Genomic DNA, 24,853 nt, shown 5'->3' with positions numbered 1-24,853 from the left:
AGGCCAGTTGGTTATTACAGGAAAGCACTAATGAATGGGGCTTTATGAAAAATGTTAGATTTCATCTAAAATGTCATCATTTTAGATTCTTATAAAAAATTGCTCTTCCAAGTTACTGTTAAGAGTCCTTGTTATTAAAAACAAACTACATCTCATCTCCCTGAATATGGTTGTCTCCATCTTTCATCTGTGGCCATTATTGAATTCATTTTATGTTCAGTGGTTCCCTTCCTTCCTTCCTTCTTCTTTCTTTTTGTAGCATACTCTGGGAGATGAAGTGCAGGGTCGGGGCGGCAGGGCAGATTCCAAAATACTGTACAGATTAAACTCCTTTCAGTAGAAGATGGCTATGAAAAAATTTTTTTTTTAAGTTTTGGCTGGGCACAGTGGCTCAGGTCTGTAATCTCAGCACTTTGGGAAGTCGAGGCAGGAGGATTGCTTGAGCCCAGAAGTTTGAGATCAGCCTGGGCAACATACTGGGACCCTGTCTCTACACAAACACATACACACAAATTAGCCAAGTGTGGTGGCATGCACAGGCAGTCGCAGCTACTAAGGAGGCAGAGATGGGAGGATCACTTGAACCCAGGAGGTCAAGGCTGCAGTGAGCTCTGGTCACACCATTGCACTCAAGCCTGGGTGACAGAGCAAGACCCTGTCTCAAAAAAAAAAAAAGTTCAATGGTTCTTTAAAAATAGAGATAACAAAACGAAGACATTTGTAAACAAATTGAACCCCAAAGCCCACTGCTTGCTTAGAACATTCCAGGTGAACCAGATGTGAACCAGATGTACCCTATGGGTTTGTCTTCTTACTTATGGTTCTAGGAATGTAGGCTAGATACTTTTTATTGCTGTTTGGAAAACGCTTTGGCTTTTCCAGCTGTCTGAGTTTGCAGTGTGCAGCCTTGCTGTTGTGTTGGCTGACATGCTGCACTTCAGTGCTCTTCTTTGTTACTTCCTTTCGTATTATCATTTTCCAAAAATAGTTGGGTTATAAGTGATTCTCATTACAGAAGTCGGCTTAATGATTTTTTCCATCTCCAATTAAACTGTGTCTTCATCAACCTTTAGAACATAGAAAAAATATGGTCGGGCGTGGTGGCTCATCCGGTAGTCCCAGTACTTTGGGAGGCCAAGGCAGGTGGATCACTTGAGGTCAGGAGTTTGAGAGCAGCCTGGCCAATATGGTGAAACCCCGTCTCTACCAAAAATACAAAAAAAATTAGCCAGGCATGGTGGTGCATGCCTGTAACCCCAGCTACTCGGGAGGCTGAGGCAGGAGAATCGCTTGAACCCAGGAGGCAGAGGTTGTAGCAAGCTGAGATCATGCCACGGCACTCCAGCCTGGGCGACAGAGTGAGACTCTGCCTCAAATTTAAAAAAAAAAAAAAGAACATAGAAAAAATTTTAGATTTTTGTATGTTTGCCGATTAACAATCTTTATATCTCAAAAGATATACACATCCTTGTTGTGGAAAATTTTAAGTATGCAGAAATAAAAAGGAAAGGAAACAAAAATCACCCATAATCTTGCCACCTAGAGATAACCAATGTTAACATTTTGGAGTTTCAGCCTCTTTAAATGCTTGTTAAATGCTTTTATAAAACAAAATGAAATGTAATACACAACATTTTTTACTTCCTTTTTGTTTTAGCTAAAATGTGCCTCGTTCTGTTACTACACAGCAGTGTATAAATATACTGTTATGTTGGACATTAAGGTTTGTCCAAGTTTTAGATAATGGACACCCTTGTAACTAAGTCTTTGCATGTATCCACTATTATTTCCTTAGGTTAAACTCCTAAAAGTGTTGCTGTGTTAAAGGGTATGAACTTTTTAAAAGTCTTAACATATAATTTCAAGTTGCTTTCCAGAAAGTTTCAACTAATTTCTGCTCCCATCTTTGGAACAGCATGTATCATCTCTTCATTTAATCTTTGCCAACTTAAGAGGAAATTTTGGTATTTCATATTATTTCCTTTTCTTTCATTGCTGGTGATGTTGAACATTTTTCATGTGTCTAGCATCCTTTCATATGTTTTGTGAATGCCCATTTATATTCTCTCCCCATATTTCTGTTGATGTGTTCATTTTCTTATTGATTTGTATAAACCCACTTATACTAAAATGTTAATTCTTTGACATGTTGCAAGTATTTTTTGGTTTGTATCAATTACCTTTAAATGTTGACTATGGTGTTTTATGTTTGGGGAGTTTAATCTGTTTGTAATTTATTGGCATACCAAAGTTTTAAATTTCTGTCTAATCAAATCAACCAGTCTTCTCCTTTTCAGTTTTTGCCTTTTATGCTCTTCCCCACTCCAATCTTAAAAAAAAATTTGCCATTATTTCGAATACTTTAATGGCTTCTTTTTTGTTTTTCATTTTAACTTAAGGAATTATATTAAGTGTACTATCATAGAAAAATGAGCATGAGTTAAGTTAGGATTAGTTTTCATCATTCCACTCTGAATTGCCCTTAGCTGTTCCCTCCTCTAAAATTAGAATCTTCTGTGATTCCAGGGAAGTGCTCCAGCCTGGTCGGCTTCAGGCAGCCCCTCCTTCCTAATTCATCTTAGTTTACCACCCTGGTCAAAGGCATCTTGGATCCCTAGAGGCTCAGAGGAAAGTTTTCTTCTTCACAAAGGGAGCCATGCTTGCCATGTGCTCCAGTGTCTGGAACCACACTGATCTTCCTGGAGGCCTGCAGGCCACAGTGCAGGACCAAGTGTTGGAACCAGGGCAGTTTGTGGAGGGCTGGTTCCCCTGTTGCCCTGTACCCTTAGACCCACCTCTAGAGCATCCTGACCTGGTGAGGTGGATGCTAGCTCCTCACATGGTACCTTTCGCCTAATTGTTACTGGTGTAAATCAAAATCTTTCCCTCACTTCCCCTGCACAGGAAATTCAAGTGGGTGCATGAAGCCCAATCAAATCAATTTATTTTGTCACCAAAAATTTTTTCTTTTTCTTTTTTTTTTTTTTTTGAGACAGAGTCTCACTTTGTCACTCAGACTGGAGTGCAGTGGTGCAATCTCAGCTCACTGCAGCCTCGACTTCCCAGGTGATTCTCCTACCTCAGCCTCCTGTGTAGCTGGGACTGCAGGTGTGCACCTCCATGCTCAGATAATTTTTTGTATTTTTAGTAGAGACAGAGTTTTTCCATGTTTCCCAGGCTGGTCTCAAACTCCTGGGCTCAAGCAATTCTCCTGCCTCAGCCTCCCAAAGGGCTGGGATTATCGGCTTGAGCCACCACACTCGGCCTGTCATCAAAGCTTAAAATGCTAGAGCAAGAAAACACCTGAAAGAGCACATTATTTCACACCTTTGTTTCTTTAGATAAAGGTCTGAGGCTCCAGAGTGGGGTAGTTACTATAGATGGCAGAATCTCAACCTGCTGGTGGATAATTCTGTGTGTTTTTACTCCTCATTTATTAGCTAGCCCCTGCCGTGTGCCAGGCACTGTGGTAGGCCTTGAAAATTTTAAAAGTGTCTAAATGTATCTTCGTGCCCTCTAAGAACTCAACTGTTTAGCAGGGAGACAGATGGATAACAACTAATCACAGCATGTATTATGGATGCATTAATACAGGTATGGACAGGGTGCTGGAGAAGTACAAAAAAAAATGGGTAAATAATTCTGGCAGGAGGGGCTGCAGAATTGGAGAAGACTTCCTGGAGGAGGTAACATCTGGACTGGACTTTAAAGAAAAGGCAGTTGTTTGCTGCAAGGGCAAGACCACAGCAGGGGAAAAGGCACAGAGGCTGGAAGTATAATGCATAGTTGAGGACTAGAGAGTGGTTTGGTGGCTGGTGTGGTGCAGGGGATTTCCTCCGTGCCCTCGGCTGCAGCCAGCTGAGCCATATGCAGTTCCCCTCTCCTCCTTCCATGTCTTTATGTAGAATGCTGTTCTCCGCGTGTCTGCTCAAGCAGCTCTCCCCTCTAATGTTCCCAGAATGAATGACAGCTCTTCTCTCAATCTTTGCATGGCACCACATACTTCCCTCTATTACAGTGACTTTGACATCAAAATCAGAGGTGACAGTAGGGATTGGGTCTTTTTAAAAAAATTAATTAGAACACATGTTTGGGGTTGGATAAGAAATTCAAATAGTATGAAAAGGTAGAAGTTGAAAAAAATAAAAAGAACAAAGCCTTTTCATCTCTAAGTACCCAGAGTCTCATGAGTGGTAAAGGATTTAGTATCCTGAAAGTGTTGGAAAGCCATTGGAGATTTTTAAGCAGGGAATTAAAGGTATTTGGAGAGGAAGGGACTGGAGGCAGGTGGTCAGTCGGAAAATGATTCAGGGATGAGGTGCCTGCACGTGGGAGGTAACAATGGCAAAGAGGGGAGAATATGATGGTAGAACACATAGAACTCACACACCAGTTGGCTGTGAAGATGAAAGGAAAAGGAGAAGAAAAGATAATGATGAAGTTTCTGGTTTCCTCAAGCTGCTGCCCTATCAACCACAAATTCAATATGAAATCGTGCTCATTTCTCCTTCAGTGCAGAAAAAGGCAAAGTTAGCCAAGTCCACACTTTTAAAAGGATCACGTGGAGAAGATGTAACACTAAACTGTGCATTTGGAAGTCATTTTTTCCCTAATGCAATAAATATGGTCAATATGTAGAATAGCAAAAATATTTTGCATGACAATATCTCTTAAAGTTCTCTTCTTCTCAAATTAAGGTAAGGTCTGTAGAAAGGCACCAGGACAAAGGAGGAACATAAAATAAGGCTGATCCCAGGGTGAGAGAGTTTGCTGCACAGGGGAGTCATGCCAAAGTATTCTCTCTTAGGAGTGAGATGAGCTGCAGTGAAGCCAGGCAGGCATTTTTCACAGACCCACATCTTATTTACCCGGAAGGTATTATGTGCAGGAGGGGCAGCATTTCCCATGCTCAGCTCTATCTGAGGCCTGCCCTACTCACTCTTGCTGGACTTCTGAAGACAGTAGAAGCTCCCAATACCTGTGATTTGCACAAGTGTGCAAAGGTTAAAGAACATGATTGGGATATTTCTGTGTAATCATATGCAAGAGATTATACTAGATGGAATATGTGATACTGTAAAATATAAGACACACTCAGAATTTACTGTCTAGTCTGATTAAATTATAGAGTGTTGAAAACATTCTTCAAACAAGCATATAATTTGCCTATGAAAAAAATACTTAAAAGTAGGGGGGCTGTCCATGGGACTGTCAATAATGTTTTTACTAGCTAAACTAAAAGTAGATTTTACACTTTAGTTAATCTTTCTCTATCTCTCTCTCCTACCAGATAATTTTCAGGATCAGATGAAAAGGGAGCTAGCCTACCGAGAAGAAATGGTGCAACAGTTACAAATTGTAAGCTGTATTTCTACTTAAAAATAAATGCAACTTAATTGGTTTGTTTTCAGACTACCCAATATGTATGAAACTGTTCACGTTTTTGCATGAAATCCTTTGGTCCACTTACCTCTCAGCTGGCTTAGATGCTAATTACCAAGAGATTTACTTAGACACAGGATAAACAGATGTGGCAGTATGTTTCCTCTAAATGTAACTACCTACCATGTGTTAATAGACAGATGTGTAAATTATCTCTGTGGGTAAACCAAAGGTACCTGCATTTTCTTCCATTATGCAAACTTCCCAAACACAGTGCTGGGCTATACTACGAGCTCAGTGAAGGGCAACTGTCTTCCATCCTCTCTTCCTTTCACTACCCACACTTGAGCCAGGCCCTCCACTACCAATAAAACACAATTAATGAGCACAATTAATCAACTAAATTCACTTGAAGGATGATGAAAAGAAACAAATGATTTCCAAATGAAATGTATTACTCTATCCTAATCATTTCTAAAAATGGACACTCACTAAGATCTATTTATATGGAAAAAAAAACAGGAAGATGTCTGATAAGTAAATGTAGTGGTTTTGTTTTGGGTTTTTGTTTGCTTTCTGAATTTCTTGCCCTTTGTCCCCATGTAGATACATCTAGTATTATTCATTAGGGCTTTTAAAGGAGTCTCCCAAGCCTCCTCATTTTTGTGAGTACAATGGAGAAAATTATTTCTGCTCAATATTTTCAAGATATATTTAATCACCTGGATAAAAACACATATTGATCCTTAGTGCTATTCTCAGCATAATTATTATACTTTGGGTTGCTTGACATTTCTGTACTGATCCATGCTACCTTTCAACCATTAATCATGGATCCATGCATATGTGCCTGTCTTGTCTACAGAGCCAGATATCTAGTTCTTTTGTCAGGATTATTTAAGAAAGATAGTTATTAATGTTTCCATTCTTCATTGGAGAAATCATGCCAGTGTTAGTGGAGATTCCTAAGGGTCATTTTTGCAGCAATTGGTTTTCCTTGATCTCAAGTGATCGTTAACAACTCTCAGTTCTGAAAACCACTACATAAGATGCTGCTTAAACAAGATTTTCTTCTCATGTTGGTTTTGTTTGCACCTGAATTCACTGGGGAGCAGAGGATTTTCATAACTGATTTAATAACAAATTCCCATTCTTAGCTTTTGATTCCTTGATAATAAGAGCTATAATTACTGCTGTGAATATATTTATTGTATTCTCTGTTTAAAGGAAAAATTTAAATAAAAGATTCGATGTAGGGGAATATAAAATTTTAACACCTTCCTTATTTTACAAAGGACATCATTTTCAGGTTTTTTGTTTTGTTTTTTTTTTTTTTTGAGACAGGGTCTCACTCTGCTGCACAGGCTGGAGTGCAGTGGTACAATCATAGCTCACTGCAGCCTCCAACTCCTGGGCTCAAGCAATCCTCCCACCTCAGCCTCCCAAATAGCTGGAACTGCAGGTGTGCACCACCACACCTGACTAATTTTTTAATTTTTTGTTGAGACATGGTCTTTCTGTGTTGCCCAGGGTGGTCTTAAACTTCTGGCCTCCAGCAATCCTCCCACCTGGGCCTCCCAAAGTGCTGGGTTACAGGCATGAACAACTGCACCCAGCCCATTTTCATACTCTTAAAACAAAAGAAAAAAAATTGCCACACGTGCAACAAAAAAATTGTGATTTCAGGGGGTGGTGGTGAGTATAGCAAAATGGGCATTAGGAAAGGAAACAGTATTTCTTTTAGTGCCCTTATCTAAGGCCGGTTATGTAACCTTAATATCTTAATTTTCTTTGGCATTTGGTTTCTTTAGTAAAAGAGGAAATTATATTGTCTCCATGTACTAAGCAGATAGGATTGATAGAAGAAAAAAATATCTCATGTCTTTTGAGATATTTGGTACATGGAAGATTAAAACTGGTATTACCAAATCATTTTATTATGCTGTCTTATAAAATATTTTACAACATGTATTCATCTATCTAGACAAATGTTGTTAATTCACATTCCTATAGATAGTAAACTATTCCTGGTAGCAAATTAAATAATTTGGGAAAAGCTTGAATTTCCCACCCCCACCCTCCTGCCCTTGTAGGTATCATATAATTCCTGAAATACACAAAGCTGCTTCCAGGGTAACAACATGAAAATTGGTGAAATCGACATGATTTGTCACTCCTGCTTCTTCCCCTTTTTGTGTGTCCCCTACCATTAGATGCCCAAGGTTTTCCTGCTGACTCCAGTACCTATCACAGTGTGCAGCATCAAACAGCTGTTCATAAACATTTGTTGAATGAATCACCACCCATGATGATCCTGACCCAGCTCTGATACTCTCATATAGCAGTCCTCTTAATTCTTTTCCAAATTTCCCTGGCTTTGTCCTGGTTTCCTCAAATGTTATTTTACACTAAGCAAATACTACTACCACAACTCCTAAAGGAAGGAATACTAGCAAATTTTGGGGAGCTTCTGTATTACTGCTCTGTCTGCACCTAACAGAGATGAGCTTTAACATCTGTAACTTGGGATTGAGACCCATCCCATATAGTTCATTAAGTGTCAGTTCCTCAACCAAAATGAATGGCTATAAGGTTTAACCTAGGGCCTTGGTAGGAATATTATAAGGTGCAAGTGAGTAATAAACATGAAATGTACATACAAGCCATAATATGCTATGCCAATGTGAGTAATCAATTTAATGGTGTGGCCCTTCTCAAAGTAGTACCTACAATAGTGGAACTATTACAGGTGTAAGCCACCGTGCCCATCCGGCTAGATATATTTTTGTGCAGGAAGGACCTATGTTTACATGGTACTATCTGCTTTAGAATTGAGGCTGCAGATTCAGTGTTACTTGAACAGAAATGTATCTAATTCCTTATTCAGCCTGATGTATCTGTCAAAGTACCTGGGGGAAAATGTCTTTAGAAAATTCTATCTAAAGATTATCAAGAAATTGCAAAGTATCACAATTACTGGCTTTCTGAATATTTTAGTTGGATGATCTTATTCATCAGTCAATATGGTTGCATGCTTTGCTTCCTGAAAACAGAACAGTTCACTCAAATTATTTTATATTTAAAGTTTACAGAGCATATATTACAAAACAGGCTTTTTTTTTCTTGAGATGACATAAAAGCCCACTCTATCTTGCAGTCAAGGAGAATTCAAATATATTAAAACCATCATATTTTGTAATGATTCCCAAAGACCCACAATGCATTTATCCTATGTTGTTAAAAAGTGTTTCTATTCAAAAAACTTATATTGAAAGCGTCTTGGGTATCATTGCCATAGAAAGAAAACTTATGAATTTCTTTGGCTCCTGCATTTTTAGATTCTCTGTTGACTGTCATTTCTGCACCATTGCTTCTTTTTCCCGTGTTAAATGTAAAGTTGTGATGACTACAGTCAAATGATTGACTCTCTTTGTGTCTTTATAAATGAATGTGTACTTATCTCAATGTGAGATTTAAAACAGTGAGGAATTAGTTAACATTTATACATGGTATAAGCTACCTTTTTAAAAAATAGCTCAAAATTTGGGTATTTTAGTATTTAACGTGGTTTGTGTTAAAGTCCCCCACCCCTGCCCTGCGTTTTCAAGTGCTTATAGCATTTGTATTACTAAGCCACATTTAGTTATGCAAAACAAAGAAATATTTTTCTATCCCTATGAACCAATACAAAAGTTTTTTAATTTAGCATGTTTATGAAAATGTAAATGTTTAGTGTAATAAAGGGTAAAGGATTTCTCATTCACAAATGAATTATGATTCTAGGACAAGTTTATTCAATTTTAAAAGCAAAAATTAACAGTCCTTAGGCTGAAGAAGCTGACTGAAGATTTTTATTCAGTGAATAGCTTTTTGATTAAAGTTTTTCCAAGGACTGGAATATAAAAACTTACAACATGAGCTGAGACTGTGATGATGCCTTGATAACCTTTTTTTGTTATGAATTTGGCAATAATTTTATAAGCAAGTGCATCTGTGTATAAGCTACTACTGTAGATTTGTTGAAGACATGCTTTTTTATTTTTTAGTCATAGTTCTTGGAGGACATTGTGATGCTGCAACACAGAGCACATGATAAATGGCTAGACCCAGATTCACATCCTATGAACTTGTCAGATCACTACCACAAGGCGTGTTGATGGGGAAAATGTGCTAGTCTTTAAGTGCCCTCTGCTGTTTTTCCAGAATGCTGCAGTCACACGCAGCTAGGGGGAATTGGTCTCAAAGTTCTTCATTAAAAGCCTCAATTAAAATAATGTTCAATCAATAGATTAAGGACTAATGTTTTGTTCACGGTGGACTTGTAAAACAGCAGTTTACAATTTCCTGATGATGGGAGTGCAGTGCATCGTCACAGGGAAAGGAGTGAAAGGTCGTTATCTTTGCTGGAGGAGTGCTTGTTCTTTGGCAAGGACACAGCTCTTCAGTAAGATGGTCTTTTCTTGGAGGTTCTCCAATATTCATTAGGATGGGAACTTGCCCAGATTTCTACTGTATAACCTACAGAGTTTGTAAAAATATGTCTTACATCTTTTTTTTAAAAAAAGGTAGATTGAACCATTACTATTTTGCATTATATTTTTAGAAGAAGATCCCTGGGCCACTAGAAGATTTTGGTTCTGTGTCTAAATATGCGTCAAAAGGAGATCCCTGCAAGTCAGAAGACTTAATGCAAGCCTGAACTTCTGTGGAAGCTGCCTTAAAATTCTCTAGCAGTAGACAGACTTTGGCTACTGTGTGTCCATTTCCAATTATTGATCTACTGTTGTGCACCTTGACAGTGCAATCAGTTGTTCCTTAGTTATGTAGCATTTTTCTTCTCATCTTTCTCTTTTTGAGATGTTGACTGACCTGAATGTGTGAGCTTAGGTTAACTCTTTTGGCACAAACTAGGAAGTCACTTTTTTTTTTTTTTAAACTCCAGTACTTTTGATCTACTATAACCAAGTAGGTAATTTAGAAGTTACATAATACTTTGAATTTTTTTCTCCATGCCAATCTCGGTAATTTCTAAGCTGGTCAAGATGAAAAGAAGGCTTTTGTAAGTCCTATTGTAGGAGATTTGCATGGAATAACTAACTAGTTTAAATTGAGCCTCTAAAATCCTGAGCTTCCAAGTTGGGGAGAATTTGCTGAAGTGTCTGCAAGTCCAATGTTGCATTTTATGGAATCTGAAGCACCATGAATTGTAAGAGGCACCACGATTTGATGAATCATAAAGTAAAAGGTTTCAACTGTAATTCTAATACATCTGATTTCAGAAATGTTAAAATGTGAGGGGATAAAGTGCATCCTGGAATCAGTGAAATAATGTTGTTTCCAGGAACAACTGGCCATGCTACTATAATCTTTATTTACCATTCATGATTTAGGACTTAGAATGGAAAAATACATGATTCTCAGCTCACTACTTTTTGCTTTTTATCTTTGTTGTTTTTTGGCTTTTATTTCATTTTGTTTTAATGAAATAAATGAAAAAATCAACATTCTAGTGGGGATAATTCTTCACCCCAGTTTAAATTCCAATCTGGACCCTTGGGACTCAAATACGCTTATTTGGAAATGTCCTTTTTTTCTTGAGTCCTTTTTTTTCTTTTCTTTTCCTTCTCAACTTTCCACCTTAATGAAATGCTGTGTTATTGCTTCTGAAAAAAAGAAAGAGGAAGCCATTTTGACTTAGCTCTGAAAGTAGAATCCTTCAGGCGGGTTTCTTTGGATTAGGTTGAGCAGTTTACTCCTTTAATGAGATGGCCCATGGTGATTTAACTTATCTCTCCTGGTGGCTGGCATAGAACAGACACTTGCTAAATCTTTGTGGTGTCTAATATTGATGTTGAGGACTCTTTTTAAATGTGAGAGTGGCACAAACACCTTTTATTGGAACTCCTTGTGCCCAAAAGTTTACATTGTTTGTTATCCTAAATAATGGAATTCCATTCCAGGCTCTGTCATGTCACGCATCTAGAGAAGTGATCCATATGCTTTGGCACATTGCAGCATACACCATAATGGAAAACCAATATTCAAAGGGGTCTGTGTTAATAGCAGCTATAGCACAACCTAGAGTGAAAAGAAGAGGTAACTGGAGTAGGTCCCTGTGTGACTGTCCTTGTCATAGTTATCTAGCTGATCTCAGCCTGCATCCTAAAATACAAGATTAGGACACTGGACTTTTAATGTTACTATATGAATCGTTAATTTCAATGATGCTATCTATGCCCTTTATCAGATATATGCCTATCTGACATGTTTATGTTGTGGTTATATATCAAAATAGTGAGATGATTATTTTATTATTGTCCTTTTTTTCCTGTTAAAAAGACTGTTTGATTCAGCTGACTAATTATTACAGTAAAATGGTCCAACTCTTTTTAGCCACTAATTATTACAGTAAAATGGTCCAACTCTTTTTAGCCACTAGCATCATTGTAGATTTATAACTCTTTCTCATTAATAATAAAGGTTCACATGCGTGGACTGTGGATCATGAGAGGAAAACATACAGTATACTGGTAATGTGGGAAATATTATATATATAATATTTATATATATAAATAAATATATATAAATATATAAATAAATATATATAAATAAATATATATATATCATTGCCTAATTGAATGAAAGTGATTTTATTTCCCTCACTGCTTTTACTTAACAGCCATATTTCACATTACATTCTAGAAGGGTGAATATTTATTCTTTACATGTAGAATAAAGTCTTTAGAGCCCTGAGTTTAGCCTTGTAATGATGAAGGTTGGTAACATAAGGATAGAGCACCTTAACGGGGGTTAGTGGAGAGGCAAATCTAAATAATACCTTGAGTCCAATTTCAACCATTGGAATTTTGTAATGAAAAGTAGCGTACCAACTGTGATCAGCTTTTATTCAAAACCCCAGTATTCGAAAGTACTTTTCAAGTTTATCCAGGTAGAATTCTCAAGGTCATATTTTCCATTCAGTGCAGTTATTTCTGATGCTTCTTTGTGTGTGTAAGAGAGAGAAGGGGTCTTGCTCTGTCACCCAGGCTGGAGGGCAGTGGTGCAATCATGGCTCACTGCAGCCTTGACCTTCTGGGCTCAAGCGTTCTTCCCACCTCAGCCTCCCAAGTAGCAGGTGTGTGCCACCACACTTGGCTAATTTTTAAATTTTTTATAGAGACAGAGCCTTCCTATGTTGCCCAAGCTGGTCTTGAACTCCTGGGCTCAAGTGATCCTCCCACTTCAGCCTCCCAAAGTGCTGAGTTACAGGTGTGAGCCACTGCACCCAGCCTCTGATGCATCTTATCAGTTATTGGGAATCTAATCAGAGTAATAGTTTGGGTTTAGTTAGTCTTATTTGTGATTTATAAGGATAGCATATGTTATAAAGAAATTATATCCGTTATAAAGAAATCATTCTAATAAACTAAACAATTACATTAAACTAGTTTGTAAGCACGTTCTTGTTTTATGAACTTGAACATACATTAGAACATCATAGCTCAGTTTCTGTACATAAATAAATATGATACCATATTATTAAATGCAAATTTTTAAAAACTTTAAAAAGTGAAACATCACATGTTAACCTCAAGGACTAGCTGTAGCAGCAATCCAGTGTGATCACCTGTTCTGTCCTCACTGTACTTGTTAACAGGCCTTAAGGATGCTATACCCCAGAAACCTCATACCGCTGAGCAGATGGAGACCTCTTTTTTTCAGGGAGGATCTATTGGCATTCAAATTGTTAGGCATGATGAAAGGTCCCCATTACACATCTGTCTCCAAATCTAGCTTACCTGGATGGTGTTGCTTGTTTTTATCTTACAGATCCCCTATGCAGCAAGCTTGATCAGGAAAGAAAAGCTGGGCGCCCATCTCAGCAAAAGCTAAAAGGTAAGATCACCAGAGGAAAGAGATTTTCTTAACTCTCTGTATTGTTGTGTGCTTGAACATATTCTTTATTGATGTGTTTGAAATAGCCCAAGGGATTGGTAAAGTTGCATCCTGTGTTTGAGTCAATATACTAATAAACTTCATTATGTCCGGGGATGGGACTTCCTAAATGAATGACCAAGTACTTCTTATAAATTCCATGGAAAATTCCTATAACTAAAAATTCTGTATTCAGTCTGCAAAAGTGATCTTCTTTCCGTTTTAAGATTTTCTGCTCTTTATGGTTCTGACACCCCAGTTACTGCCCCAAGGAAACCAAAGTGTCAGCAGTCATCCTCAGGGTGTCTCATCTCTGTCTCTCCTTCGCTTCCAAAAAGCCTGCCTGAAATCTGACTTTCAGAGAGTTACTGCAGGTGGTAATATGAACAACTGGGGACAATACAGACCTTTGAGACCTTCTGCTCTAGGAATAGTAACTAATCTTTTCCCTAAACCAATAATAGTTTCTCTACAGCTGAAGCCAGATTCAAGGTCATATCAATTTAAAAGAAAATTGAAAAGACAATTATTTCGGACTCTTAAGGAAAAGCAGACAGTGAAAATTCAATGGCTATATTCAGAACATACCGAAGTATTTGAAAAGAAACTTTTTCAGCCCATGGAAGAAGACACATGTAATTATTAGAATTGTGGGAATGCAAAAACTAGGACATTGTTTCTGTAACAATATACTGGGATGACCTAACAACTAGGATTGCTAAATCAGGGGAAAAAACCACAGATGCCAAAGGTAGCATTTGTTAGTGCTCATGGCCAGCTAGGACCACAGCCATTTATCAGTTTGATCCATTCCCATCAGAATGACTCTTCCCATTCCTCCCCTCTGGAACATGTTTTCAACTCAATAGAATTTGTTGGCAAAAAGAACTGTGCAGGCTCATGGTTCCTTTTGTTCCTTCACCTGTCTTCTGCCTATCACAAATTTCCTCTATCAGGTACAAATGACAACTTTTCTTGCCATTATCTTTATTAGTGGTAGTCTTCAGTATTTGTCTTAAATAATAATAATTATGTTACATTTCATCAGGTGCTTAAAACCCTTTCCAAAACAGTCTTTCATTCATGTGCTTTCCCTTAATTTTACACATGGGGAACTGAGGTTTACAGATAAGAGATGTGACATTTTATGTTCATGTTGCAAAGCCAAGAAGAGATTCTGGGGGCCCTGACTTTGGATCTAGTGCCTGCCTCTTCCTAATGCATGGACTTATTGTTCTTGGTGAGCAGATGATACTGCAACAGAGGTGCTCAGAGTAAGTCATTCTGTTTCCATCTCTATGAAGTTATTCACAAATGCACCTGTGAGGTTGGCTCTGTTCTATATATTAAAGTATTTTTATTAAGTCTGAAGTCGACTTTGGGCAATTTCTTTCTCAGTGTAGTAGACCAGGTTTGCACCAGCAGTGTGAAATGAAAATTTTAGAACATTTAGATTCCACTGAATTTTAACTTAGAATATCAAGATAATTAAGGCAAGAATGGTCCAAATTAATTCTGATAAACTCCGTATGTATAATGTTTGAAAATGTCAAACTAATTTTCTTTCAAGAGAAAATATTAGGATGTTTTTAAAAATAACCTTCTTATTCAAAGTTTATAAATCATAAAGTCATACAAATCATGAAGTTTACAAATCAAAACTCAGTGAATTGCACTCACTCAGGGACACACACAAACACACACATACACAAACACACAATGAAAACAAAAACAACAAGGAAACTCAGTAAATGTTCACGATGAGCTCACTTAGCTTTCCAGCCCCTGATAACAACCTTGTGCTCTTACCCAGCTTCTCCCACTCCCTACCCCCAACGATGGTAAATTTTGTCTGTTTTTGAACTTTATGTAAATGACGTTGCATAGAACATTCTCTTGTGTCTGGCTTGTTTTACTCAGCACTTGTGAGATTCATACATTAGAATGGGGTTTTTGTTGTTTTGTTTTGAGACAGGGTCTCACTCTTCTGCCCAGACTGGAGTTGCAGTGATGCGATCACAGCTCAATACAGCCTTGACCGCCCTGGCTCGAGCCATCCTCCTATCTCAGCATTATAGGCGTGCACGCCACCATGCCCAGCAAATTTTTTTTATTTTGTAAAGACAAGGTCTCCCTATATTTCGCAGGCTGGCCTCAAGCTCCTGGGCTCAAGCAATCCTCCTGCTTTGGTCTCCCAAAGTGCTGAGATTACAGCCATGCCCAGCCTTAGAATGTGGTTTGATTTATACTTAAGAGCTTCAATAAACTCTCTTTTTACTCCTTACACTTCCCCAACCCATCTTCCCTGTTTGTCAGACCTGAGCCCATTTTGCACCTACAAATTAAGACTCACTGCCCAGAAACTACACCTCTGATAGTGACCTAGCATATGGCTAGGTGGGAAAAAGAAAAAAAAAGATTGATTTGTGTTTAGTAACTAATGCTTCCTCCATGCTGATTTTGTTTCCATCCTTGCAGACAACAGGGATTTCTCTAAGTAGACCCTGGTGCTTTCAGAAGATTAGTGGTTACTTAAATGCTTAGCTAAATCAGCCAAGCAGAGAATCATGACTGTATTGTTAGAGGCAGTCTCTGATTCTCAACATGCCAAGCCTGCAAGGAGTTACCCCAAGAGAGATTACAAAATAAAAATCATTACACCAAGGGAGAGAGACACATTCTGTCTTGCAGAGTGACCACAGGTTTCCAAATTAGGGACTGATGCATTAATGTCTTATGCAAGAGTGACCCTTAAGGTAGTATGCAGTGTTCTTGCCACCCAGTGGATTCCAATATGACTATTAAGAGGAGGAAGCTTTTCAAAACCACAGGCAATCCACTTAATAAGCTGAGCGAGTACTGCCACATATCACTGATCTGCACATTTTTTTTGTCCTACATTAGAACATAAGAAATTCCATGTTGCGTCAAAATAAAGATCCACGCAGGCCAAGATACTTTAAGAGCAAAATTGTTGTTCTTAACGATATCAACCTCAAAATTTAGGCATATACACTGAATACTCTTAGCTTTCCCTTGATAACGCCATAAAGATCCATTACCCTGGATTTATCTGCACCTTTCTTCAACCTAAGCATAGTCCCCATTGGGACAATGAATTCTATTTGTTTAGCTACCAGCTGTTAAAGTGTAGTTTATTTTATTTACCTTCAAACTACCTCCTAAAACAAGCCCTATTAGATTAGACATTGTACCGCTCTTCGTATTTGTCTCATTATAAGCTCATGAGTACAATGGAAAGGATTTGAAAAATACTTCAAAATGTTGCAGGCATTATCCTTTCACCTGGGCCCATTTTTAACATCAGAATTATTCCCGACGGCCTTCCTTACATCTAGTTATTTCTGTGACGCACTTCCTGCACAGATAACCCAGTGTAATCTGTGTGAAATCTGTCCCCAAATAAAAATGGTATGATGTTAACACTAATTTAATTATTACTTTACATTCATTTGCTCCCAAACACATTTAAACATTTTGCAGTTATCATTGATGTAACTGGTTGAAACACCCACACCTTTCACAGACAAGAAGTAAACCGTTTTACGTAAGTAGGAAGCGAATCAGGGAAATGTCTCATTCATAGTCATACAGAAACTCATTGGCCAAACTGGAAATGATAATAATGATCATTTATTGAGCACTAACTATGCCAGATACTGGCTAAATACTTACTGTGTTATCCTTACAATGCTGTAAGGCAGATCCTGTTATTACCTCCATTTCATACTTAGAAACTGAGGCTCAGAGGAGTCACATAGCTCTTAAGTGACAGATACAGGATTCAATCCAGGTCTATTTGACCCTAAAGCCTTCTCCCTGTCTTCCTTGGGTCCTTAGCTGGTGGTGAGGGAGACTGGGTGCCAGATCTGATGCCATTTCTCTGTGTTATCTTGAGTAACATCATTTAATCTCTTTGAGTCTCACTCTTATCTATAAAATGTGGATGGCCAAACCTGATCAAAATCTCTACTAGCTCTAAAATTTTGGCTGTCACTTTTGTGTGCCAATTTTCTGCTATATTCTCTCTTTTTTCTCAGAAAGGGGCCACTTTCATGAAAGCCAGCCCAAGACCACATGTAACACCCAAGGGCATGACCCACCTATTTTTGCCTTATGTCTGCATTTTCTTAATCACTAATTGCTACGTTGCATCTTTCTGGAGAGTCTGGAATATTATTTTTTGTTGGTATTTTAACTATATCTACCTCTTTGGTAAACTCATTTTTGTTTCACTTCTGGAATAATTACTACGAAAGTAACAACAAGAGTCTTTAAAAAAAGGATATTGGATTTTAATGGAACATTCTGTGTCTTCCTTTTTGTATAAATCAAAGATAAAGAGGGGGAGTGGTACATTCATTTCTCTCATCTTTAGTCAGACATAAGAGGTTCTTTTAAGAATCTCCTTAGAGAATAATGGTGTGCCCCCACTGTTCTAAGGACTTTATGTCGATTATCTTATTTAATCTTTGGACCAACCCACTGAGGTAAGTATTACTGCTTTCACCCCCCTACAGCTGAGAAGGCTAAAGAGACGAGAGATGAGTAAGTTGCCTGTGGTCTCACTGCTAGGAAGTGGCAGGATTTGAGCCAGGCTGGGGCTGGCTCTGCATTCCATACATTGTCTGCTCTCCTCTGGTTTGTCACCTAAAATCATGGCCTAATTCACATCTTGTATTATCAGTTATAAATATGCAGTTAATAACCAATTGAATCATTTTATTGATTTTGAATCACAAAACCTCCACTCATACTTCTATGTTGCCCTGACACCACAGAACAAGAAAAATAAACGTAACTTGGGCCATCCAATCAAAACCAGCAGAGCACCAGAGCATGAAATTCTGTCTGCCCCTTTCACTGCAGGCTGCTTTTGTCTTTGCCCTACAACAAACCCCAGCTTCTAAACCCATCTAAATGGCTTTACTGTGAAAAGCACACAGCAAACCAGCACACTCTCGTTTAGTATTTCTGGTTTGGCTTGATATCATCAGAGATATATAACCTAGGGTAGCAGACAAAATGTCTTCTCCTAAGGAGCGTATACTAAATATTACTTTAAATGTTTTAAAATTATCTGATTATATTAGGTTCAGCTTGTCATTCTATGCTTTTGTCTTATCCCAGGTGCACAGAACTACTTACTCTTGTTCTCTTGTAAGATACAGCCTGCCATGGAGCACTTCTGACCCGCTTTAAAGACTGCAGATCGAAAGGGCTTGGGAATTAAATACAAAATCAGGTTCAGGAGAACCTAAGGACAAGTGACCTCAAAACAGCATGGACAACCATGTAAAATAGACTGTAGCAGCCATTCATTAGTGGGGGGAGGGGGGAGCCAACCAGAGCAGTCAATGCTTGTTGCATCTTTTGGTGGAACCAAAGTTCGAGTCTTTGTGTTTTTAAAGGACAGCTGAACCCAGAGCATGGGAAGTGCTGTTAGCCAGTTGGGATGGGAAATCAGCGGATGGTCCCAGGCAGTCTCAGTCCTGCACACATGGAGAAAGCAACTCTACAAAACTGTCTTTTCTTTTTGAAGAAGTGATTCTTGGTGGAAGAAAACACAAGACCCATCCTAGGAGTGGGGATCGCGTTTCAATGGATGGGAAGGCACCAGCCGTACAAACCTGCTTTTCATAGCAAACTGGACAGACTTACACGTGGCCCCTTCCTCTCTGTACTTTGCCTGCTGTTTGAATGAAGATTGTATTCCTTTGGAAATATTTTACAGTTTAATATTGAGTGTAATTAAGAATATAATCATGTTATCAAAAATGGCATTTAACTCTGTTGTAGTTTCTTTAACATTCATGTGGATAAAAAAGTCTATAATAAAAAAACTATGAAGTAATGGTTGTGTTCATGTAGTTAAATGCACATTTGCTTGAGGACAACTAAGAGAAATTCATACTTTTAAAATTTTTTTGGTATAAAAATATTTGAATAAATTATTTTTGAAAACAGAATTCCTTCAAAAATGATTATTAAAGGCTAGCCCAGCCTTTGGTCATTGTCAGCATCCGGACAACTCCTCCATTGTTTTAGGATCTTTGTATAGGTAAAGGAATGTTCTAAATTCCTGCTAGGTCTTCCAGTAGTGTTGCTGATAGAGCCCATCGTAGGCCTTCCTACTTACTGTAATGTTAAATCCAAGTCCACAAGATCATATTATGCCCCAAATTCTGCTTTTCAGATGAGAGAGATAAATAGTGAACACTTTGCAGCCAAGATTTCTAAGGTAATGTGGGTTGCACAGAAGTCCACCATGGATGACCTCCCAACCTGAGGTTGCCAAAGCCCATCCTAACTGAAAAAACATCTCACCATTGGCATCCCTCAACAGATTTCAAAACAGCCTTCAGATGCATCGCCATGAGATTTAATACTTTTTCCCCACCAGCTTTATTACCATGAACTATCCCAAAAAGCTTCACAACTTACCCTTGAGATAAATGCTCTTATCTTGGCTGTGACAATAAAAAACCAAAGGAGGGATACTCATTTGTGATCTTCTTCCTAGCCTATGAAGGATGAGAAGCTGCATTCGAGAAGGAATGTAAACCAAGTCCCAGAGTCTGGAAACAGGTTCTCAGTGACCACTAGCAGAAACTAATATGAAGATGCTGTGACAAAAAATGTTCTCTTCAAGCTGTTCTTCCAGGAGGGGCCTGGGTGCAGGTATGAGTCTCACACAGTCCGTTGGACATGATACATGTTTCTAAAACTGGTAATTGTACCTAGGTGTGTAATTTGAGCAGTCAGGTAAGTGGAGAATTTTCTCCGATATAAGCATGAAATTTCACAAAGGGATGGAAGCCCTGTGGCTCTCAGCTTTGTACTTTAAGCCAAGGATATCAGAGGTGGCAGAAAATCATCTGGGAGGTCACAAACCTGGCTTCATGACTAGCCACCAGGGGACAGCAGAGGTCATTTTCTATAGAATCCAATGCAAACAAACTCTAGGACCAGATAGCTTCTCAGAGCAAGAGCAGCTTGGCCCAGGAGTTTGGAGGGAGAATAACAGATTTACAGATAAATTTAAGGTCTTTATCCTGCAGCTGCATCAACTGGCAGTGTAAACCAGCCTGAAATGTCATTCTTTCCTTTCCAATTGCAACTTTAAATATCTATGAGTTATTAGTGGTAAAATATCAGCAAATGATCTTGTAGCAAAAGAGAGATAACCCAATAACTTGACCAGTATGTCTGCAGCACTCTGGACTTATTGACCATGGCATAACTCTGCATTGAGTTCATGGCCAAGTTCAGTACAGAAAACCATTTGCCTCTGCTGCTAAGAATGTTAAAACTATCGCTTCTCGGCCTTTTGGCTAAGATCAAGTGAAGAATGTTAAAACTGCATTGGTGCCTTCCAGTTCTCCACCTAAATTACAGATTCCAAAGAAGCCCAGCTATACATGTCTGTGAGTGCCAGGGGACTCCTGTTGACCTTACTCCCATGCCTTAGAGTCTCCATTCATTACAAGCACTAGAGCCTAACAATCCTCCGAGTAACCATAAAGCTACACGCCAAAAACCCAAAGCTTCAGAGAAAAAGAGTCAAGGAAATCACACATATGATGTGGAAACATGTCATTTACCCCATGTGTTTTCTCATTAAGAAGAGTGAACATCTTTTTCCTGTTCTAGTAATGTTTGTTGCTTTTAAGTTGGAGCAAAAGAATTCTTCCCTAAAACTGGATATAATTGTGTTATCTGAGCTGCCTTGTAGAAACAGACAGGACATCCATCTCAAGTGCTGCATGGGGCTAAAAATAAAGCTACTCCTCAGAAAGACATGTAAAAATTCTTGGTGTACAAAATGACAGCAGAAAAAAAATGCTGTGCTCTTTTCTTTGTTTTATCATGTCAAAATTCCAAGGTCAATCCAAATACTAGCTAATAAAGCATACAGGCAATGCAAATACAATTCTCTATTTTAATTCCAAATTAAATTATAAAATCAGAAAAAGCATCAGCAAATCAAAGCAAAAATCCAGGCCCGAACAATAAAGTATTTCCTGTTGGGGCAGACCAGACATTTCAGACTGATGCTTTCCATCCTCAGAATGCCTGAGTAATTGCTTGTCTGTTTGCCACAGGCAAGGAGAGAGGGACATCACATCCCAATTTCCTTAGATTGAACAATGAGTGTGGCCTCTGCTCTGTGGAAAATAGAGAGAACTCTCTCCTAGCTACAGGGGATATGATCAAACTGATAGGAGCTCTTTCATTTAAGAGTTAAGACAGTGTTGGGGTGGTCAGCAGTGAGAGAGGTTAGAGAAAAGGAACACTGTCTGAGTGGTAAGGATGTGTAACCACTGTCATTTAACTCCCAGCACTCTCCATGCTACGGGCAGAGGGCCTTTGTCTCTCTCTACAGAGTTGAGCACACAAAGTCTGACCATCTTACAAGATTCCTTATAGGCAACCCAAACCATGTTTGTAATAACAGACGCTTGTGGGGGAGATGTGTACTGTAAACTTTAGGAGGACAGAAGATGTTTGTTTCAGCTCACTACCCTCTCCCTAGTGCTTAGCATAGTCCCTGGCAGGTAGCAGCAGCACAAAACAGTTTTGTTAAATGAGTGATTCTATCTCCTTTATTTTATTTGAGCCAATCACAGAAGCAAATCAGTTCACTGTTATCGATTTAAGCTCTCTCAAAGGTTGACTTTTCATCTGATTTCAAATGATCATAATGTGGCAAATGCTAGTTGCCATCCTGTAATACTCATTCTCAGGTGGTAATACACCTAATTGAAAGATTACCTTCTCCAGGTTTACTTGCATTTAGACATGGCCATGTGACTATATCCTGGCCAATGGGATGCAGGTAGAAACATGTGGAACTTTCAGAAAGGTAGCTTCAAAAGAGCTTTGACTTAAATATTTCTTTTTTCCCTTTCCCTTTCTCTCTTTTCTGATGTCTGTAAGATGGATGGAGGCCCAGCAGCCATCTCAGGCCATGAGGTGATTTTGAAGATGAAAACCATATACTGTTAATCCTATGGCATAAAAAAAATAATAAAAGCCAGGGTCCTTGACAACTACTGAACCACCACTCCAACTGCAGACTGCCCATTTCCAAATTTATTTTATGTTGGAAGAAAATGAGGTTCTATCTTATTTAACCACATTACTTTAGATTTTCTATTAACTCTGATTATAAAACCTTTTGCTCTATTTGAGGGCCCCCATCAGCCAACAATTGCATGATTTCTTATTTATGTGACAACTTTCCAATGCATATTTATGCTGTTTATTTCATTTTATGAGCTCATTGGCCCTTTGATTTAGCTAAGGGTATTTGATATGGAGGCTAACTAGTTGCAGAGTCAACCCTAAATCCAGTTCTTCTTACTGCCATGGCAAGCTATTCTTGTCTATTTCTTGACCTCACCATCACACTAAGCCAACTGTGTAACATCTCTGATATCTCCCATTGCAGTATACGCAGGTGAAGATACGGAAAGGGGATGAACCTGAACTTGGCTGGCTTTCCAGGGTAGGATAGGAGACGGACTAGAAAAGTAAACTGTCCAAAAGGTCTCATAGGTTCTCATATGACACAAAGAAAGATGTGAGCAGGTATGTAGCCAGACCCCAACATGGGAATAGATCTCAGCAGCACAGGCACGTTCAAGAGTAGGAGGTTGTCAATCACCATCATCCATGTACAGGGCCCTGCCACTCACATTTCATTTATGGGCAGGTTCTGTCCTTGGGAAAACACACCATTGAGAATAAATAGGTGGCAAGAAGCAAACCGAGTCCTAGACTCAAAGACATGATGGGCAGACAGCTCTTTGGCTCAGGAGCCCATGTGGGCATTGGTTCTCCCGCTCAGAGGGGCAGCAAGGTAAGCTTGGGAACCCAGGAGAGGGCTCTGGGACTTCCAGATTTGAGCCTGTAACTACCACACAGGACTGGGAGAAAAAAAGCAAAGTCTTTCTAAACGTAGCATGACTCCAGTCTTGATTTGGGACCTGAAGCCGTGTTGCAGCTTTAGGAAGAGGGATGAGAAGGGGGCTGGTTTTGAGCTAAGAAAGGTGCTGAAAAACACTGAGAGCTGACAAGACTTCTCTGGAGATGGCCACTTATTTCCATACCAAGATGAATATACATATAATTTAGAAAAAATAAAGTTACCTAAAGTAAACAATCATTCAGAAAAGCCATGACTCTGTGCTGAATTAAGAACTTCTCTAAAAGCATTGTTAACACCTGGAGTTTTCAAATAATAAAATTCATTCTTCACATCCAACTTTTACATCATCTCACTATTAAGGACAGTGGCTTCCTGGATGATTGTTAATGACAGTTTTCTTTACTATATTTTAGACCATTTAGCAAAGTTTATTGATTTATACTTCCTTGTAATTAGTTATAGTGATTGAAATAGCTTTTATGGCCCTCTAGGGATTGACTTTTTAAAAAATCAACATTTCCCCCAAATTGTGTGTTTTAAAACATGGTTAAATACTGTTTGAATTCAGTACTAAACTATCATTGGTGAAACTGTAATTTTATGTGTAGTTACTTTTTCATCCCTCTGCTTATATGGCACTATCATCCAATTACTTGGCAGCCAATAATAATACCAGCAGCCAACTTTCATTGAGTGATTACAGTAAGATGAACATTGTGCTAAGTTTATGCACAATGCTTAATGCATTATTTCATTTAATCCTCTCAACAACCCTATGAAGTAGGGACTATTTAATTGAAATTTAAAGGAGTTAAGCTACTCAGCTGATTAAGTAGAAAAGTAGGAGTTTGAAACTAGGGCGATTGTGACTTCAAAAATCTCTGCTTTTAACCATTACATTGCTCCCTACACAGGTGAGTTGGCAGTGCCCAGACTTTCACAATCTGAAGGGTGCTGGAAGACCCCTCTTAAACAAAAATATCTCCCCTCGCTAATCTCACTTGAAGCTGAAATTTCACAACTAGCATGATTTCTTTGACTAAGTATTATATGTTTCTAGTAAGATAAACACTCCAAGACAGTGCTATTCAAAGTGTCTTCTGTCAAAGAGCTAACATTATAAAGCTCTTAGAAGAAAATATAAAAGTAGATCTTCATAACCTTGGGTCAAACAATGTTTTCATGCATACAAGACCAAAAACACTAGTGACAAAAGAAAAAATAAATTTGACTTCCTTAAAGTTACAAACTTTTGTGCTACAAATGATAACATCAAGAAGGTAAAAGAAGACCAGCTCACAGTAAAGGGAAATGTTTGCAGATAATATATCTGATAAGGGACTTGCTTTCAGAACACATAAAGAGCGCTTACAACATGATAATAAAAAGACAAATAACCAAATTTTAAAAATGAACAGAAGACTTGAATAGATATTTCCCCAAAGAAGTTATATGAACACTGAATACATGAAAAGATGTTCAACACTATGAGTTATCAGGCAAATGCAAATCAAAACCACAATGAAATACCATTTCACATCCACTAGAATGGCTAATATCAAAAAACAAACACAAGTATTG

At 38.4% G+C, this 24,853-nt stretch overlaps 1 protein-coding gene across 1 annotated transcript in view; it reads left to right on the top strand.

Annotated features, from left to right (window-relative positions):
* Positions 1-19,192, top strand: part of SKOR2 (SKI family transcriptional corepressor 2) — a 45,600-nt gene extending 26,408 nt beyond the window's left edge. Inside the window, exons 7-9 of the mRNA XM_034943633.3 lie at positions 5,291-5,358; positions 13,213-13,278; positions 18,469-19,192. Coding sequence (XP_034799524.2) covers positions 5,291-5,358; positions 13,213-13,275 — 131 coding nt within the window. The 3' untranslated portion in view covers positions 13,276-13,278; positions 18,469-19,192. The remainder of the gene's footprint in view (positions 1-5,290; positions 5,359-13,212; positions 13,279-18,468) is intronic.
* Positions 19,193-24,853: the final 5,661 nt, after the last annotated feature.

The sequence above is a fragment of the Pan paniscus genome, chromosome 17, assembly GCF_029289425.2.
Source record: "Pan paniscus chromosome 17, NHGRI_mPanPan1-v2.0_pri, whole genome shotgun sequence".
Classification (NCBI taxonomy): Eukaryota; Metazoa; Chordata; class Mammalia; order Primates; family Hominidae; genus Pan; species Pan paniscus.
This window is presented reverse-complemented; position numbering and strand designations above follow the sequence as displayed.